This window comes from Physella acuta, unplaced genomic scaffold, assembly GCF_028476545.2.
Source record: "Physella acuta isolate Inbredline_101_S28 unplaced genomic scaffold, ASM2847654v3 ptg000376l, whole genome shotgun sequence".
NCBI classification, from domain to species: domain Eukaryota; kingdom Metazoa; phylum Mollusca; class Gastropoda; family Physidae; genus Physella; species Physella acuta.
This window is the reverse complement of record NW_026731895.1, coordinates 727138-747726: the sequence shown is the minus strand read 5'-3', so window position 1 is coordinate 747726 and position 20589 is coordinate 727138. Positions and strand designations below refer to the sequence as shown.

The following is a 20589-nucleotide window of genomic DNA, read 5'->3' as shown; positions in this document are numbered from 1 at the left end:
ATGACCACATTAAGGACCCCCACACACACTCAGCACACACACACGACCCGCACACATGCGCGATGGAAAGCGTATTGAGCGGGCGAGATTTGTCTTCAAAGTATTCGCGGAAATTGATTGCTACGATAAAATGGCTGCCGCCGTGTGAAGGGTACCCTGTGACTCTCATTGTCAGATAGCAGGGGTTTGTGCGGTTTTATGGAGGGGGGGGGGGCGTGCACCAAGTGGTCAGCGATGATGGGCGGGTGTAGAAATTGTGGTCTGATGGTACAATAAGGGTTAAATACACGACTAGGGTGTGACGGTACATAAAGGGTTAGATACAATTCTCAAGTGTGATGAGGTATTAAGAGTTAAGTACACGTTTGGAGTGTGATCGCATGTAAGTTTTTTTTTTTTTTTTAAAGAGCTGAAAGTGCTGGAATAACTTTCTCAATCTTTAGTTTAGAATGTATTGATATTTTAATATCATAGAGAAGTTTTGGTTAAACGCCATTGATTTCAAAGAAAAGGCTTTTAATCCGATGTCAAGAATGTGATGTCACCCTATATCTGGTGTCTTGGGTCACCCTATGTCTGTGGTCTGGGGTCACCCTATATCTGGTGTCACCCTATATCTGGTGTCACCCTATATCTGGTGTCACCCTATATCTGATGTCTGGAGTCACCCTATATCTGGTGTCTGGGGTCACCCTATATCTGGTGTCTGGGGTCACCCTTTATCTGGTGTCTGGGGTCACCCTATATCTGGTGTCTGGGGTCACCCTATATCTGGTGTCTGGGGTCACCCTATATCTGGTGTCTGGGGTCACCCTATATCTGGTGTCTGGGGTCACCCTATATCTGGTGTCTGGGGTCACCCTATATCTGGTGTCTGGGGTCACCCTATATCTGGTGTCTGGGGTCACCCTATATCTGGTGTCTGGGGTCACCCTATATCTGGTGTCTGGGGTCACCCTTTATCTGGTGTCTGGGGTCACCCTATATCTGGTGTCTGGGGTCACCCTTTATCTGGTGTCTGGGGTCACCCTATATCTGCTCACGGGGGTTGTTTGAGAAGGTGAGTGGCAGTGAGTTGTGTGCTCTTGTTGGTTCGCACGTGCGCTCTAGGCTTTACCTCCCGTGTGACGTGACGAGCGATGACATTTACTCACAGATCTGTCGGTTATCTGCGGGCGATCTGGAACCAGGTCACAACAGATGGCCGACCACAGCAGACGTCACGTGGTTCAGAGTTCGGAGAAAACCAGCTACAGCCGTGATATGCTCACAGCTAGAATACCAGCTATAGGGATCTCAAGCACAGATGCTAGAGTACGGGTATGGTTACCTTAGCGTATACAGCCGTCTAATATCTTCAAGGATGTATCATACAATCTTTTCTATATGAGCATATTCAATACAAATTGTATAATAGATCACTTTTAACGCACAACAAGCACAACTTCACCATCTACTAACCTTAACTACAGTAACGTGTACTATACACCACTCACGGCTAGACAGTCTAAAAGCCATACAATCTACTACCACCCCCCCGCCACAACTACAGGTATACAATTTACAACCCCCCCCCCCCCCCCACAACTACAGGTATACAATCTACAACCTCCCACAACTACAGGTATACAATCTACTACCCCCCCCCACAACTACAGGTATATAATCTACAACCCCCCACAACTACAGGTATACAATCTACAACCCCCCACAACTACAGGTATACAATCTACAACCCCCCACAACTACAGGTATACAATCTACAACTCCCCCCCCCACAACTACAGGTATACAATCTACAACTCCCCACAACTACAGGTATACAATCTACTACCCCCCCCCCACAACTACAGGTATACAATCTACAACTCCCCACAACTACAGGTATACAATCTACTACCCCCCCCCCACAACTACAGGTATACAATCTACAACTCCCCACAACTACAGGTATACAATCTACAACCCCCCACAACTACAGGTATACAATCTACAACCCCCCACAACTACAGGTATACAATCTACTACCCCACAACTACAGGTATACAATCTACTACCCCCCCCCCCACAACTACAGGTATACAATCTACTACCCCCCCACAACTACAGGTATACAATCTACTACCCCCCCCCCCACAACTACAGGTATACAATCTACTACCCCACAACTACAGGTATACAATCTACTACCCCCCCCCCCCACAACTACAGGTATACAATCTACTACCCCACAACTACAGGTATACAATCTACTACCCCCCACAACTACAGGTATACAATCTACTACCCCCCCCCCCCACAACTACAGGTATACAATCTACAACTCCCCACAACTACAGGTATACAATCTACAACCCCCCCACAAATACAGGTATACAATCTACAACCCCCCACAACTACAGGTATACAATCTACTACCCCACAACTACAGGTATACAATCTACTACCCCACAACTACAGGTATACAATCTACTACCCCCCCCCCCCCCCACAACTACAGGTATACAATCTACTACCCCCCCACAACTACAGGTATACAATCTACTACCCCACAACTACAGGTATACAATCTACTACCCCCCCCCCCCCCCACAACTACAGGTATACAATCTACTACCCCACAACTACAGGTGTGCTATACAGACACCTACTACGATAAGCAGTGCGAACCACTACCCACAGGTATTACCACCCAAAACAAAAAGGTCTAGGCCTACTATCCACCACCACCACCACAACATCCACAGGTGTAGCATCCACCCACCACACACCACAACATCCACAGATGTATGATCCACCACCCACCACACCGACACAACAAGAAACACGTGCCGTTGTCCTACCACCCCCGCAAATGATGAATCACCTGTACCAACGGCAAGACTTTCAAGTCAGTCAGGAAACAGATCAAAGAGGTACTCAGGAAACACAGGAATCACACGAAAGTCGTGAGCTGGACGGATTCAATAGCCTAACCAATACAGCTGCTAGCCACGGCTACAGCTAGTCTACAGCTAGTCACTGCTACAGCTAGTCACCGCTACAGTTAATGACAACTATTAAAGCTAGCCATTGCTACACTCTTTCTTTCACAATTGATCATGAAATGATTGGCTTAACTAGTATCCACTAACTACCAACAATACATGATTCTTGACAGAAAAATCTATGGCATTACTCTATTTATACTTCAGACATCACGTGATTTTACACGCATATCGTCACCGCAACCGAAAGAGATGACCTTTTCACAAGATAGCGGCGTCACCATCATCTCAAACTATGAACTCTGACCCCACGGTTTTTTCTCTCCTTTCGAAAATTGAATTCAGCCATCACCAGCCATTAACAAGCCCCCCACCCACCCCTCACCATCGGAAAGCCTCAGTATTCACTCACACAACGTCATTTCTACCCCACAACTTGCCCTCACACAATCAATACGTCAGTTCACCCCCCTCACCCTCCCCATGTAATCACACCTTCTATCACTCTCCCTGAACTCGGGCTAAACCTCAGCTTCGCACCAAGATGCGCACGCGTCCTTCCAATTGTTTTCCAGTGGGTGCGTTAACCTGTTGAACGCATGCTTGCAAGATCTGGGCCCGAGCCGACTGATCTAGGTCGGCGGGCACATTACGGGCAGAAATCGCGTTCAGACGGCCAGTTTAGAAGCGAGAGCGAAGGGGCCAAAATTCAGATCGAATGTGGATATCGAAATGATAGATCAGAATCAGAGATTGAAGATTGTTTTCCCAGTGGGATGGGCTGGTGATTGCTGGGGAATGAGAACTTGACACGTATGTGTATCTGTATGTGTGTCTGTGTGTGTGTCTGTATGTGTGTGTGTCTGTATGTGTGTCTGTCTGGGAGTTTTTTTGTCTCTCTGTGTGTATGTCTCTCTGTGTATGTCAGAGGAAGGGAGAGAGAGAGAGAGAGAGAGAGAGAGAGAGAGAGAGAGAGAGAGAGAAAGAGATATAGAGAGTGGGAACGAAAACAAGTAGAGAGAGCCCAGTGTAATCCCCGTTTACTTATGTACACAACAATGGCCCTTACAAGCTTTATATTTTTAAAAAGGAATGGAGGAAGGGGGGGGGGTGTTTTAATGGTATGTTTCAGACAGACATACCTACATTAGATACATGTAGCCAAGTGGACGTCCCTATAGACGCCTGTACATCAAATGTTCTGACAGTTGACTTGACATACACCACCAGATAAAGACATTAGGGACAAGACAAAAGTCCCATGAACTCCAATGGTAGACATGTTTATTGATTTTTTTTTTAAACAGTGAAAGTTGATTGTATTATGGGACGACCAGACACCAGGGGGTAGGGGTGTGGTGGGGGGGGGGGAGGGTAGGATGCTGACAGTCTCTATAGGAGGACGACAGACTTGCGACATAGACTCAGAGCAGGATAGTGGCGACTCTGGGCAATAGATTAGCGACTCTAGGCAATAGATTTGAGACTAGGCAATAGATTAGAGACTCAGGCAATAGATTTGAGACTAGGCAATAGATTACAGACTCTAGGCAATAGATTTGAGACTAGGAAATAGATTAGAGACTCTAGGCAATAGATTTGAGACTAGGCAATAGATTAGAGACTCTAGGCAATAGATTAGCGACTCTAGGCTATAGATTAGAGACTCTAGCAGACTCTAAGCAATGGATTTGAAACTAGGCAATATATTGGTGACTTTAGGCAATATATTTGTGACTCTAGGCACTAGGTTTGTGACTCTTGGCATAAACTTCAATACCCTACATTATGACGATAGACGCGACGCTTCAGGGCATGCTATGAAAGGCGGGAGTATCTGGAGTCAAGGCCCTACGGGGGGGGGGGGGGGGGGGGGGGGGGGGGTGGGGGGGGGGGGGGGGTGGGGGGTAACTCGACTCACCCAAAGGCCACAAATCCAGAGACTGCTCACGGTGTAGCGTAGAGGATTAATGAATGAAAAGGTTATCGATTGTTCCCCTTTACTTCCTAATTCCCCACTATGTAAAAGTTGTGGTGATGAATCACTAACAAAACGGTGTCAAAAAAAAGGGAACTAAAATGGCGAATCGATCCGCTAAAACAATGGAGAATCGATCCTGTCAGGGCTATCTATATTTACGCTCATTACTAGCTCAAGGCTAGGTTTTTTTTTTTATAATTACACCTTTCGCGCAGAAAATATCCTCCCCCCCCCCCCCCCCCACTTTGTAATTTTTACTCATGCGGCTGGAGGAGCATTTTGTAATGATCACACCGGGAACTACACACAAGTAAATCAAACATGGCGCCATTAGTACAGTATCTGATGTAATGCAACGGATTTTACAAGACTATTCAGAGTTTGAATGCGGCTACACGGAAAACAAAAAAATTACGGAAAGAAAGTCAACACAGAACAAAGTACTGTTCAAAAAAGTAGGCCGATTATAAAAAATCAAAATACAAAACAGACAAACAGAAATGTTTTTACTTATTTTAGTAGGTGATTCTGATTCAGATAAAAAGTCGATAGCATCACGAGAAAGTACATTGTGTATACGGTATATAATTACTAGTTTTTTTAAAAACAAACATCCGTTTTAAAAAAGGGGCAATTTTCTAAACAACAATGTGGAATAAATTATTCATTTTCCAATTACAAACTCCGTCTAGCGCTAAATAAATAAAAAAACCCCAAACATATTCCGTTCTTTAAAAATGTTTGTATGAGAATTTTATATGGGCGTTTTGTATTCGAGTTTCCTATGTAAAATGAAACATACAATAATCCATCGCTGGCTTTTACAATATCTTCAGACTTGTATCCACATTTACCGCATTCATCTGTCGTGTAAGGTGGGCATTTCGTTAATGCTAATCGATGGTCACCTTTCTCATTAGTATTTCAAGGTTCAGCTGAAATATCGATACTTGCTACAGGGACGAATACGTTTTTATGCCCAGGAAGGAAATATTGAGTCGCAGGGTAGGACCGATATAGCGAGTGAAGGTAGAAGAACGGTATCGATTTTTCTGATGTATTTGTGGCGATTTTTATAATACACGGCTTCCGACCAAATGGAACTATGATTCAACGGTAAAAGAGAAATGTTATTAAGTGCCTGATTAAACAGTATATATATATATATATATATATATATATATATATATATATATATATATATATATATATATATATATATATATATATATATATATATATATATATATATATATATATATATATATATATATATATATATATATACGTAAATCCAAACGGATGATCTCAGACAATTTGTAAGGGCGGTAATTATTTCTTGACGAAAAGGCCGGATACGGAAGAACATTTACCAGATGACGGGCAAGACAGCCGGCGAATTATGCATTAGAAGGATGTTATCACGTGATGGGGGTAGGTGGCGGCAGGAAAACTGGGAGGGTGTTGTTAGATTAATAATTGATGCCATAGGAAATCGATGCCAGAAACGACGAAATCTAAACGTCAACAAGAGAGCGGGAGAAATTTTGGCAGACAAAGGCGAAAATGATCTGGTCACTTGCCCGATTGTGTTTTAGTAGGGAGAATAGGACGTTATTTGGTTTGATGAACTGGTACAACGACTAGCATATATATATATATATATATATATATATATATATATATATATATATATATATATATATATATATATATATATATATATATATATATATATATATATATATATATATACATATATAGTAATATAGGATTATTAAAATAAAAAAAACTACAATTAGTGCAAATAGAGCGAAACAATAACGTTTTCCTAGAACATCACAATCTGCGAGTTAAATGCCTTACTCCAGACAGAGAAGATTGAACCAACATCACATAAATACCCACCACAAACTGCCGCACCAATAACCCAGACGATCCGTTAGAATAAAGATCAGAACTCGCTGACATGAATTAGCACTAATCTCCCATTGATCAGCAGAGCCGGGTCTACAGTACTCACTCTATGAACCTGGTGCTAACCCGGTCATAACCACGTTAGGTTAAACACAACCACGTTAGGTTAAACACAACCAGATCAGGTTAAACATAACCACGTCAGGTTAAACACAACCAGGTCAGGTTAAACACAACCACGTTAGGTTAAACACAACTGCACCCGGCACTCAATGAATGACAAACTAGGGTAAAAGAAATCACACACACACAATCTTCATAAAATCACAAACTGAAACACATCGTTCATCGAGGAGAAGAAATTATTTACAAAAGCACCGACACACGAGTAAACGCGTGGAGCAGACGAAAGACACTCTTACAAAATACCGGCAGACGACACTCATGCTATATCTGGCGCTGTCCCCAACCCAGGCACGAGCGGGGCGCGCGCGGCTCGTGAGGACCAGACGACGAGACCTGGGGATCGGTATCGATCTGCTCGAGACAAATCTATCAGCGACAAGTTCCAGCGACAAGTTCCAGCAACATGCTCTAGCAACAAGTCCCAGCAACATGTTCTAGCAACAAGTTCCAAAGACAAGTTCCAGCAACAAGTTCCAGCAACATGTTTTAGCAGAATCTAGCGACAATTTTCAGTAGACTCCATTAACAAAATCGATCAGACACGCGTCCAGCGGCAAGTTCCAGGAGAATATCGTTTATCGGCACTGCGCGGTATATGAAGTGATTACCGCTTCACTCAACGATGGTGGGAAAATACACTTACATTTAATCACATTAATTGATTGACTAAGTTATTACATTCAGGTGCTATAAAGTACACTTACATTTAATCTCATTCATTAATTGAGTAAGTTATAGCGTCAAGTGCTATACAACAAATGCCACTCACTATTCAAAAGACTGGGAAATTTGTTTCTAATATTTGGAAGTTAACACAAAGGTTTAAGGCCAACCCTAGGGTTGTTTTCTTTAATCCATTGGAGTTATAGAAAAGGTAGCAAAGTGGGAAATATTATATCAAGGTACAGCCGTGTGTGATGAGTGTTAGTGTGATGTCATATGTCAGGTACATCCGTTTTGCCGAGCGTTAGAGTGATGTCATATGTCAGGTATATGGTACATCTGTGTTTGTCGAGTGTAAACGTGATGTCATATGGAAAATTAGGGTGGTTAAGTCATTTCTAGCCTTGAGATAATAGACTCAAGTCACATACCAATCGTGTCAGTTGGACGTCACAGACTTTAGTAATATATCTGAACATGACTGACCAGTGTCACATATCTGAACATGACTGACCAGTGTCACATATCTGGACATGACTGACCAGTGTCACATATCTGGACATGACTGACCAGTGTCACATATCTGGACATGACTGACCAGTGTCACATACCTGGACATGACTGACCAGTGTCACATATCTGGACATGACTGACCAGTGTCACATATCTGGACATGACTGACCAGTGTCACATATCTGGACATGACTGACCAATGTCACATATCTGGACATGACTGACCAGTGTCACATATCTGGACATGACTGACCAGTGTCACATATCTGGACATTACTGACCAGTGTCACATACCTGGACATGACTGACCAGTGTCACATATCTGGACATGACTGACCAGTGTCACATATCTGGACATGACTGACCAATGTCACATATCTGGATGAGACTGACCAGTGTCACATATCTGGACATGACTGACCAATGTCACATATCTGGACATGACTGACCAGTGTCACATACCTGGACATGACTGACCAGTGTCACATATCTGGACATTACTGACTAGTGTCAAACATCTGGACATGACTGACTAGTGTCAAACAACCGGTCACTACCCAGCAGAATTTATTCTGTCTTTTACCACTTTCTGATTACTTAGCTTCCTTATATTTGACTTAAGGTTAAAAACATAAATAACTAGACGCGAAATAAATTATTTTCTATGTAATTCAAAAAGCCATAGAGAGAATCGATACCGCCCGGACGTCTCGGTGATGAAAAAACCCACCTTGCTGTCAGTTGGAATATCCTCCCCACCCCCTCCTCGCCACCCTTTCAATGCTTTTGACGTGTGCTGCCATGCAGGATGAGTAGGGGAGGGGAGGGGGGTGCCTCCCAAATGACGGGTGTCTGGTCAGAGTTGAGTGTGTGGGTAAAGAAATAACAGAGGTCAGAGGGAAAGAAAACTGGACATATGACCCAGGCGGTATGAAGATTTATTATAGATCTTGTCCACCAAAAAAAAAAAATAGAAATAAAAAAAAAAGAAATAAAAACAGTTTATTATCATCGAGCAAAGTGAAAAAAACCCCGGAAGAAGCTGGAAAAACCGCGCACACAAAAGGATTAGTGCTGGGAGGCTATGGCTTCTGTAAATAAGTTAATTTTTGTTAGATCATAATAGAAAGTCCTTGAATTTCAATTATGTACCAATCAGCTTTTTAATAAAAAACAAATATGTTGTAGCACTAATTGTAAAAAGATGGGAAACCCAGTAATACTGACATAGTAGCTTACAACACCATTACTACATATTTAAAGATGGTAGCAATAGTGGTGTGTAGCTTTGGATCTTAGTCCAAATAACCTAATGGCACTAGACTAAGACAAGAAACCGTGATGTCTAAAACGACATTTGGGTCTAAATTTCTAGACCGTCGCTAGAAGGTATACACATGACGTCATAATTCACGCATGATCAGCCCGTCTTCCCGTTATTTCAGCTATAAGAGTAGGGAAGGTGGGGTGGGGTGGAGTAGGCCGGGTGGAGTAGGAGGGGATGGGGAAGGTGGGGGTAGGAGGGGGATGGGGAAGATGGAGTAGGAGGGATGGGTAAAAGTATCCTAGCGAGCGGAAAGTTTCCTGAATTCGTCTCTATTGATTAGTCTGTTAAATGAGCGTAAAGGCTAATTTATTCCGGTCTAAGGGATCTTTCAAATCTAGCTATGCATATCTGTGGGGTCAGTGCTTATTTTAGAACAGTTGAGCAGATGTTTCCATTGGTCCATCTCGGTCACCAGGTCATTGACCAGCGGGCAGGGGAGGCTGGACTTACGTCACGAGCTGGACTCGCTGATTCGATCTGGTCTGGCACACTAAGAAAACAAACACCCCCCCTCCCCCCACCACCATCGACCTAGGGGAGAGGACACCCCGCCTCGGACACACTAAGAAAACAAACCCCCCACCACCCCCACTCACCATCGACATGGGGGAGAGGACACCCCGCCTCTGGCACACTAAGACAACAAACACCCCCCCCCCCCCCACCATCGACCTAGGGAGAGGACACCCTGCCTCGGACACACTAAGAAAACAAACTGCCCCCCCCCCCCCTTCCCCTCAATCGACATGGGGGAGAGGACACCCCGCCTCTGGCACACTAAGACAACAAACACCACCCCCCCCCCACCCACCATCGACCTAGGGGAGGGTACATCTCGCCTGATACCGGAACCATACCTATAGTTGGATTAACCTACCCCGGAGCTAGCGGAAGTGAGGAGTTAAGGGCCTTACAAAAACACGAAAGGCTAATTATAGGCCAATTGTCTATCAAGTGAGTGAAAATAAACATAAAATAACCACATTCTTGCTATTCGGCGAGAGGAAGTCAACTATTTAACAGCAAATGGAAGCGTCACTAAAAATATCGAGACATCTAGCACTCTCGAGATTTGTCCCTGTTTTTGTCAATTAAAACAGGACACCTGGACAAGTCTCCACAACTCATTATTGTTCATTGTTCAACCACACCCCACACCCCACACCACAAACATCGACCCACCTACCACTACATGTTCATCACCATGACAACCACTTTCTAAATGAAACAAAAGCCAGAAAAAAAAAAGTTACGAGCCCTGATGTTTGCGGCATCTAACCACGACAATTACCTACGCCATTTTGATTAGGGTCACTTCCTGGACCAGACGAGTCACTTCCTGGAGCAGATGAGTCACTTCCTGGAGCAGACGAGTCACTATTGGTCTTTTCACTCCGAAGTTAGACAGCACCTAGACCAGTATATCGATGTTTAGACTAGACCAGTATATCGGAGTTTAGACTAGACCAGTATAGCGGCATTTAGACTAGACCAGGATAGCGGCGTTTAGACTAGACTAGTATAGCGGCGTTTTGGCTAGACCAGTATAGCGGCGTTTAGACTAGACCAGTATATCGGCGTTTAGACTAGACCAGTATAGCGGCATTTAGACTAGACCAGGATAGCGGCGTTTAGACTAGACTAGTATAGCGGCGTTTTGGCTAGACCAGTATAGCGGCGTTTAGACTAGACCAGTATATCGGCGTTTAGACTAGACCAGTATAGCGGCATTTAGACTAGACCAGGATAGCGGCGTTTAGACTAGACTAGTATAGCGGCGTTTAGACTAGACCAGTATAGCGGCATTTAGACTAGACCTAGCGGCATTTAGACTAGACCTAGCGGCATTTAGACTAGACCTAGCAGCATTTAGACTAGACCAGTATAGCGGCATTTAGACTAGACCTAGCGGCATTTAGACTAGACCAGTATAGCGGCATTTAGACTAGACCTAGCAGCATTTAGACTAGACCAGTATAGCGGCATTTAGACTAGACCTAGCGGCATTTAGACTAGACCAGTATAGCGGCATTTAGACTAGGCCAGTATAGCGGCGTTTAGACTAGACCTAGCGGCGTTTAGACTAGACGAGTATAGCGGCGTTTAGACTAGACCAGTATAGCGGCATTTAGACTAGGCCTGCCATTCTGAGCATATAGAATAAAGACGCTTAAATTAGATGTGCCTTTTTAAGCTTAGACCAGCCGCACAAATATTGATTGTCATTGAATAAAGGGACAATTTAAGAGCTAAAAGCACCAAATGGCCATTTGAAAACATGAATTTTTCTTTTGCATAATAAAAAAATAAATCAATAAAAATAAAAAGAACAAAACAAAAACGAACATTTGTAACGTAAAATTTCCAATTTAGTAGCCAAGTTTTTAAACGATTCGTAATTTTCTGTTTATCGGAAGGACTTGTTTGTTACCCGTGTCCCAAAGGAAAACAAAACAAACAAAAATACTACCAACAAACAAACAAAGAAAGTTTAAAGAAGGCATTTAAAAATGTATCAGCTGGTAGGTAATTTTCTACGGAGGTACAAGAGGAGGGGAGGGCGAGAAGCCACGAGTCCTCTGTCCTTTAGTCGCCCGACTGGCGAGTGGTAAAAATCAATAGATAGGGGCTGTGGAGCGAGGGGGGAAACGAAACAAACCGTTTTTTTTTTCTAATCAAATGACAAAATGGATGAGAGGAGCAGACCTAGATTAGTAGGTTGGGGGTGTAGGTCAGACCTAGATTAGTAGGTTGGGGGGGGGGGGGGGTAGGTCAGACCTAGATTAGTAGGTTGGGGGAAGGTCAGACCTAGATTAGTAGGTTGTGGGTAGGTCAGACCTAGATTAGTAGGTTGGGGGTAGGTCAGACCTAGATTAGTAGGTTGGGGGGGGGGGAAGGGAGGGAGGTCTGACCTAGATTAGTAGGTTGGGGGTAGGTCAGAACTAGATTAGTAGGTTGGGGGTAGGTCAGACCTAGATTAGTAGGTTGGGAGGGGGAGGGAGGTCAGACCTAGATTAGTAGGTTGGGGGTAGGTCAGACCTAGATTAGTAGGTTGGGGGTAGGTCAGACCTAGATTAGTAGGTTGGGGGGGAGGGAGGGAGGTCAGACCTAGATTAGTAGGTTGGGGGTAGGTCAGACCTAGATAAGTAGGTTGGGGGGTAGGTCAGACCTGGATTAGTAGGTTGGGGGAAGGTCAGACCTAGATTAGTAGGTTGGGGGGGGGGGAGGGAGGGAGGTCAGACCTAGATTAGTAGGTTGGGGGTAGGTCAGACCTAGATAAGTAGGTTGGGGGGTAGGTCAGACCTGGATTAGTAGGTTGGGGGAAGGTCAGACCTGGATTAGTAGGTTGGGGGGGGGGGGAGGGAGGGAGGTCAGACCTAGATTAGTAGGTTGGGTGTAGGTCAGAACTAGATTAGTAGGTTGGGGGTAGGTCAGACCTAGATTAGTAGGTTGGGAGGGGGAGGGAGGTCAGACCTAGATTAGTAGGTTGGGGGTAGGTCAGACCTAGATTAGTAGGTTGGGGGTAGGTCAGACCTAGATTAGTAGGTTGGGGGGGAGGGAGGGAGGTCAGACCTAGATTAGTAGGTTGGGGGTAGGTCAGACCTAGATAAGTAGGTTGGGGGGTAGGTCAGACCTGGATTAGTAGGTTGGGGGAAGGTCAGACCTAGATTAGTAGGTTGGGGGGGGGGAGGGAGGGAGGTCAGACCTAGATTAGTAGGTTGGGGGTAGGTCAGACCTAGATAAGTAGGTTGGGGGGTAGGTCAGACCTGGATTAGTAGGTTGGGGGAAGGTCAGACCTGGATTAGTAGGTTGGGGGGGGGGGGAGGGAGGGAGGTCAGACCTAGATTAGTAGGTTGGGTGTAGGGAGGTTAGACCTAGATTATTAGGTTGGGGGAGGGAGGGAGGTCAGAGCTAGATTAGTAGGTTGGGGGGGGGGTGGGGATGGGATCAGGGGGATAAGATGGTTTGGGTTGGAGGTGATAGGTCGCCGAGAGGATTGGACAAACTGGGGGTAGGGGGGTGGAGAGGGGATGAAAGGGGCGGTGGATTGAGATGGGGGGGGGGCCGTATTATGTGTGAGAGTAAGTGACTGGATTGGGATTTATGGTGGGGGTTCTGTTTAATGAAGAGGTAAAGATATACAATTTTGGTAGGATACGTTTGATCGGTATCGACCAGGTGGAAAATTAACGGCATGGTTTCCTCAACCACTGCGGTGTAGAGGGGGGGGGGGGGGGGGAGTGAATCAAATTCGAGTTAAAACATAATCTGGTGATCAGATGGAACTTAACGGGGTAGAATGGTCCAAGCACTCTGCTAGTTCCAGGAATAACTTTCGCGAGGCGGGCAGCAGAGTGGCGGCCATTAGACGTCTTGTCTCTTGATTGAGACGACAGGAAGTACGTCATCAGCTCCGCCTAAAGTAGGTCAGTCAACCACCCAAGCCCCCGCGACCACTGTCTACTCATAGAATTGACCTTAATCTAAAACATTCAGCTGATGAATAGTAGAAAATACACCCGCAGGAAAGGGGGGGGGGGGTAGATTTAGAAGGTTCTGGTAGCTTCAGGTTACATTTATTAAAGAAATCCCGAGGTGGAAGTAGTGGGATGACAATACCTGCACACGCTCTTGTACAACATTAGGTAATTGACCAGCATATAATCAGGCTTAAAACAATAAGATCAACATACATGTTTTAATTTTAAATTTTATTAAACACTAAAGTGGAATGAACTAGCATAAAAAACGGACGTGGAAAATATTGACACTAGAGTGTGTAGCTGCAAGAGGTACCATGCTGAGGTACATGGAGGCCAGTGGCCCAGAGTACGTCAGGTGGGTCTAGATATAAAGGGCCATGTCTAAGCTACTAGTGGCGGGCAAGTCTGGGGCCACTGGCCAGCTCTAGTTGATGCGGGCCTAGATACAAAGGGCCATGTCTAAGATACAAAGGGCCATGTCTAAGCTACTAGTGGCGGGCAAGTCTGGGGCCACTGGCCATCTGTAGTTGATGTGGGTCTAGATACAAAGGGCCATGTCTAAGCTACTAGTGGCGGGCAAGTCTGGGGCCACTGGCCAGCTCTAAAACACCACGCCAATTACCAAGACCCAGACAGTTTATTGGCTGATACAAAAAAAAAAAGAATTCGTCTGGACACCTGGTGTTTGTCTCTCTCCCCTCCCCACCACCCCCAGCCAAGATATCCTCTCTCACAACACTAGATAAAACCTCTGAACATCACGACCAGTACTCACCCCCCTCCTCTCCCCTTCCCACCCGGTGAACAACCGACTTCCGGGTTAAAAAATGTATTTAACTTTTCCCCTTTCCGTCAGCTAGCCCTATGTTGTCAGGAAACCAACCAATCGAATTGGCGCGCGAATAGTCCGTCATCAATTATTAAACGTATCGCATTATGGATGACCATGTTCCACGACAGATGAGTTAAACATTAACACGTGACTAAGTCCATGGTCAGGATGAGGGAGGACATGGGTGGGGCTGATTCTACAACACTCACACGAGGGAAACTACACGTTGTCTCACACGGATGTAGTGGCATCACGCGAGTACAGATGAGCAACTCAAGAAACTGGTACATTCGTTGTTGTTGTTCTGATGCTTCTACTGTCTGTCATACTTACTTGTCATACAACACAAGGTCTAACATTTTCAGTATTCTATAGGTCACAGTGCGCAGTAACGCACGCACGCAATCAAATACGATAAATAACCATTACAAGAAAGTAAAGATGGTGATGATATTGATAGGCCATTCGAACTGTTATAAGTAAAAGGCAAGTTAGTGGTTCAAGGCGCAACTCACACCGAACTGTGTGTGCTGGTGGTGGTGGTGTGGTGGGGGGGGGGGGGAGGGAGGTACTAAAAGGGCCTATAAGATGAGGTGTGGTTATCTAGTGAAGTCTTACATTACGTTTTATGTAGTGGGAGATGGATACAAAGCTGTGCATTATTTTGTTACACAGAGGTACATCAGATGTGAAAGGTGAAGTTTGGGTTGAAAGGTGAAGGTTGAGGTGAAAGGTGAAGGTTGAGGTGAGAGGTGAAGTTTAGGTTGAAAAGTGAAAGTTTAGGTGAAAGGTGAAGGTTGAGGTGAAAGGTGAAGGTTGAGTTGAAAGGTGAAGGTTGAGGGGAAAGAGGTTGAGTTGAAAGGTGAAGGTTGAGGGGAAAGGTGAAGGTTGAGGGGAAAAGTGAAAGTTGAGGTGAAAGTTCAGAGGTAATAGGAGATGAAAGGTGAAGGTTGTGTAAGAGACGACTCACCCTGAACTGTTCCAGAAACTCCTCAGCCAGCTCCTGGTTGTTCCTCAGGTCCTGGTTGGCCGTCTGGTTGGCCAGAGAGTTGAAGGAGGACTCGGTGCTCTCTAGCCAGGCCATGAACTCCTCCAGGGAGGGTTCGAACTGCTGACCACTGTCTCGTGTGGTCTGGAGGGCCTTCCAGTGGCTGGTCAGTCTGTTGGTGGAGGGAGCTAGTTAGATTCTTCAGTAAAGACATAAGAATGTTGATGGAGGGAGCTGGTTAGTCGCCTCAGTTAAGTCATGTTGATGGAGGGAGCTGGTTAGTCGCCTCAGTTAAGTCATGTTGATGGAGGGAGCTGGTTAGTCGCCTCAGTTAAGTCATGTTGATGGAGGGAGCTGGTTAGTCGCCTCAGTTAAGTCATGTTGATGGAGGGAGATAGTTAGTCGCCTCAGTTAAGTCATGTTGATGGAGGGAGATAGTTAGTCGCCTCAGTTAAGTCATGTTGATGGAGGGAGCTGGTTAGTCGCCTCAGTTAAGTCATAAGGGTGTTGATGGAGGGAGCTGGTTAGTCGCCTCAGTTAAGTCATAAGGATGTTGATGGAGGGAGCTGGTTAGTCGCCTCAGTTAAGTCATAAGGATGTTGATGGAGGGAGCTGGTTAGTCGCCACAGTTAAGTCATAAGGATGTTGATGGAGGGAGCTGGTTAGTCGCCACAGTTAAGTCATAAGGATGTTGATGGAGGGAGCTGGTTAGTCGCCACAGTTAAGTCATAAGGATGTTGATGGAGGGAGCTGGTTAGTCGCCTCAGTTAAGTCATAAGGATGTTGATGGAGGGAGCTGGTTAGTCGCCTCAGTTAAGTCATAAGGATGTTGATGGAGGGAGCTGGTTAGTCGCCTCAGTTAAGTCATAAGGATGTTGATGGAGGGAGCTGGTTAGTCGCCTCAGTTAAGTCATAAGGATGTTGATGGAGGGAGCTGGTTAGTCGCCACAGTTAAGTCATAAGGATGTTGATGGAGGGAGCTGGTTAGTCGCCACAGTTAAGTCATAAGGATGTTGATGGAGGGAGCTGGTTAGTCGCCACAGTTAAGTCATAAGGATGTTGATGGAGGGAGCTGGTTAGTCGCCTCAGTTAAGTCATAAGGATGTTGATGGAGGGAGCTGGTTAGTCGCCTCAGTTAAGTCATAAGGATGTTGACGGAGGGAGCTGGTTAGTCGCCTCAGTTAAGTCATAAGGATGTTGATGGAGGGAGCTGGTTAGTCGCCTCAGTTAAGTCATAAGGATGTTGATGGAGGGAGCTGGTTAGTCGCCACAGTTAAGTCATAAGGATGTTGATGGAGGGAGCTGGTTAGTCGCCTCAGTTAAGTCATAAGGATGTTGATGGAGGGAGCTGGTTAGTCGCCACAGTTAAGTCATAAGGATGTTGATGGAGGGAGCTGGTTAGTCGCCTCAGTTAAGTCATAAGGATGTTGATGGAAGGAGCTGGTTAGTCGCCACAGTTAAGTCATAAGGATGTTGATGGAGGGAGCTGGTTAGTCGCCACAGTTAAGTCATAAGGATGTTGATGGAGGGAGCTGGTTAGTCGCCTCAGTTAAGTCATAAGGATGTTGATGGAGGGAGCTGGTTAGTCGCCTCAGTTAAGTCATAAGGATGTTGATGGAGGGAGCTGGTTAGTCGCCTCAGTTAAGTCATAAGGATGTTGACGGAGGGAGCTGGTTAGTCGCCTCAGTTAAGTCATAAGGATGTTGATGGAGGGAGCTGGTTAGTCGCCTCAGTTAAGTCATAAGGATGTTGATGGAGGGAGCTGGTTAGTCGCCACAGTTAAGTCATAAGGATGTTGATGGAGGGAGCTGGTTAGTCGCCTCAGTTAAGTCATAAGGATGTTGATGGAGGGAGCTGGTTAGTCGCCACAGTTAAGTCATAAGGATGTTGATGGAGGGAGCTGGTTAGTCGCCTCAGTTAAGTCATAAGGATGTTGATGGAGGGAGCTGGTTAGTCGCCACAGTTAAGTCATAAGGATGTTGATGGAGGGAGCTGGTTAGTCGCCTCAGTTAAGTCATAAGGATGTTGATGGAGGGAGCTGGTTAGTCGCCACAGTTAAGTCATAAGGATGTTGATGGAGGGAGCTGGTTAGTCGCCACAGTTAAGTCATAAGGATGTTGATGGAGGGAGCTGGTTAGTCGCCTCAGTTAAGTCATAAGGATGTTGATGGAGGGAGCTGGTTAGTCGCCACAGTTAAGTCATAAGGATGTTGATGGAGGGAGCTGGTTAGTCGCCTCAGTTAAGTCATAAGGATGTTGATGGAGGGAGCTGGTTAGTCGCCACAGTTAAGTCATAAGGATGTTGATGGAGGGAGCTGGTTAGTCGCCACAGTTAAGTCATAAGGATGTTGATGGAGGGAGCTGGTTAGTCGCCTCAGTTAAGTCATAAGGATGTTGATGGAGGGAGCTGGTTAGTCGCCACAGTTAAGTCATAAGGATGTTGATGGAGGGAGCTGGTTAGTCGCCTCAGTTAAGTCATAAGGATGTTGATGGAGGGAGCTGGTTAGTCGCCACAGTTAAGTCATAAGGATGTTGATGGAGGGAGCTGGTTAGTCGCCTCAGTTAAGTCATAAGGATGTTGACGGAGGGAGCTGGTTAGTCGCCTCAGTTAAGTCATAAGGATGTTGATGGAGGGAGCTGGTTAGTCGCCACAGTTAAGTCATAAGGATGTTGATGGAGGGAGCTGGTTAGTCGCCTCAGTTAAGTCATAAGGATGTTGATGGAGGGAGCTGGTTAGTCGCCGCAGTTAAGTCATAAGGATGTTGATGGAGGGAGCTGGTTAGTCGCCTCAGTTAAGTCATAAGGATGTTGATGGAGGGAGCTGGTTAGTCGCCACAGTTAAGTCATAAGGATGTTGATGGAGGGAGCTGGTTAGTCGCCTCAGTTAAGTCATAAGGATGTTGATGGAGGGAGCTGGTTAGTCGCCTCAGTTAAGTCATAAGGATGTTGATGGAGGGAGCTGGTTAGTCGCCTCAGTTAAGTCATAAGGATGTTGATGGAGGGAGCTGGTTAGTCGCCACAGTTAAGTCATAAGGATGTTGACGGAGGGAGCTGGTTAGTCGCCTCAGTTAAGTCATAAGGATGTTGATGGAGGGAGCTGGTTAGTCGCCTCAGTTAAGTCATAAGGATGTTGATGGAGGGAGCTGGTTAGTCGCCTCAGTTAAGTCATAAGGATGTTGATGGAGGGAGCTGGTTAGTCGCCTCAGTTAAGTCATAAGGATGTTGATGGAGGGAGCTGGTTAGATGCTTCAGTTAAGTCATAAGGATGTTGATGGAGGGAGCTGGTTAGTCGCCACAGTTAAGTCATAAGGATGTTGATGGAGGGAGCTGGTTAGTCGCCTCAGTTAAGTCATAAGGATGTTGATGGAGGGAGCTGGTTAGTCGCCTCAGTTAAGTCATAAGGATGTTGATGGAGGGAGCTGGTTAGTCGCCACAGTTAAGTCATAAGGATGTTGATGGAGGGAGCTGGTTAGTCGCCTCAGTTAAGTCATAAGGATGTTGATGGAGGGAGCTGGTTAGTCGCCTCAGTTAAGTCATAAGGATGTTGACGGAGGGAGCTGGTTAGTCGCCTCAGTTAAGTCATAAGGATGTTGATGGAGGGAGCTGGTTAGTCGCCACAGTTAAGTCATAAGGATGTTGACGGAGGGAGCTGGTTAGTCGCCTCAGTTAAGTCATAAGGATGTTGATGGAGGGAGCTGGTTAGTCGCCACAGTTAAGTCATAAGGATGTTGATGGAGGGAGCTGGTTAGTCGCCACAGTTAAGTCATAAGGATGTTGATGGAGGGAGCTGGTTAGTCGCCACAGTTAAGTCATAAGGATGTTGATGTAGGGAGCTAGTTAGTCGCCACAGTTAAGTCATAAGGATGTTGATAGAGGGAGCTAGTTAGTCACCACAGTTAAGTCATAAGGATGTTGACGGAGGGAGCTAGTTAGTCGCCACAGTTAAGTCATAAGGATGTTGATGGAGGGAGCTGGTTAGTCGCCTCAGTTAAGTCATAAGGATGTTGATGGAGGGAGCTGGTTAGTCGCCTCAGTTAAGTCATAAGGATGTTGATGGAGGGAGCTGGTTAGTCGCCTCAGTTAAGTCATAAGGATGTTGACGGAGGGAGCTGGTTAGTCGCCTCAGTTAAGTCATAAGGATGTTGACGGAGGGAGCTGGTTAGTCGCCACAGTTAAGTCATAAGGATGTTGATGGAGGGAGCTGGTTAGTCGCCTCAGTTAAGTCATAAGGATGTTGATGGAGGGAGCTGGTTAGTCGCCACAGTTAAGTCATAAGGATGTTGACGGAGGGAGCTGGTTAGATGCTTCAGTTAAGTCATAAGGATGCTATACATGCTCATAAATGAAACAAATATATGTATGTGAAAGAATAATATCAATGTTCTTACACACCATTAAATATCAAATAATTTCACTGAAAGATCAAATATTAAAAGGGAATATTAATTCTGAAATTTCTTTTAGAAAGTAGTGATGAATGAAAAAATAACGTTGAAAATAATCAATAAGGTAGATATAAACATTGATTCTAATTGTAAATTATGAAGAATTCAAACAAGAATTCCAGAAACTTCAATGAGCAGGTAATGTGTTTCAGGTAGAACCAGCAGAAGATTGGCAGGAGAAGAAACCCCTCACCTGTTGAGAAGAAAGCACTGACCTATTGAGAAGAAAGCACTGACCTATTGAGAAGAAAGCACTGACCTATTGAG

The 20589-nt window shown here is 45.2% G+C and overlaps 1 protein-coding gene across 21 annotated transcripts in view; it reads right to left on the bottom strand.

Annotated features, from left to right (window-relative positions):
- LOC131941899 (dystrophin) overlaps nt 1-20589 on the bottom strand; it is a 301691-nt gene that overhangs the window by 50835 nt on the left and 230267 nt on the right. For all 21 annotated transcript variants that reach the window (XM_059301490.1, XM_059301480.1, XM_059301481.1 and 18 more), the window contains one exon: nt 15861-16050. In XM_059301490.1, the coding sequence (XP_059157473.1) occupies nt 15861-16050 (190 nt within the window). The remainder of the gene's footprint in view (nt 1-15860; nt 16051-20589) is intronic.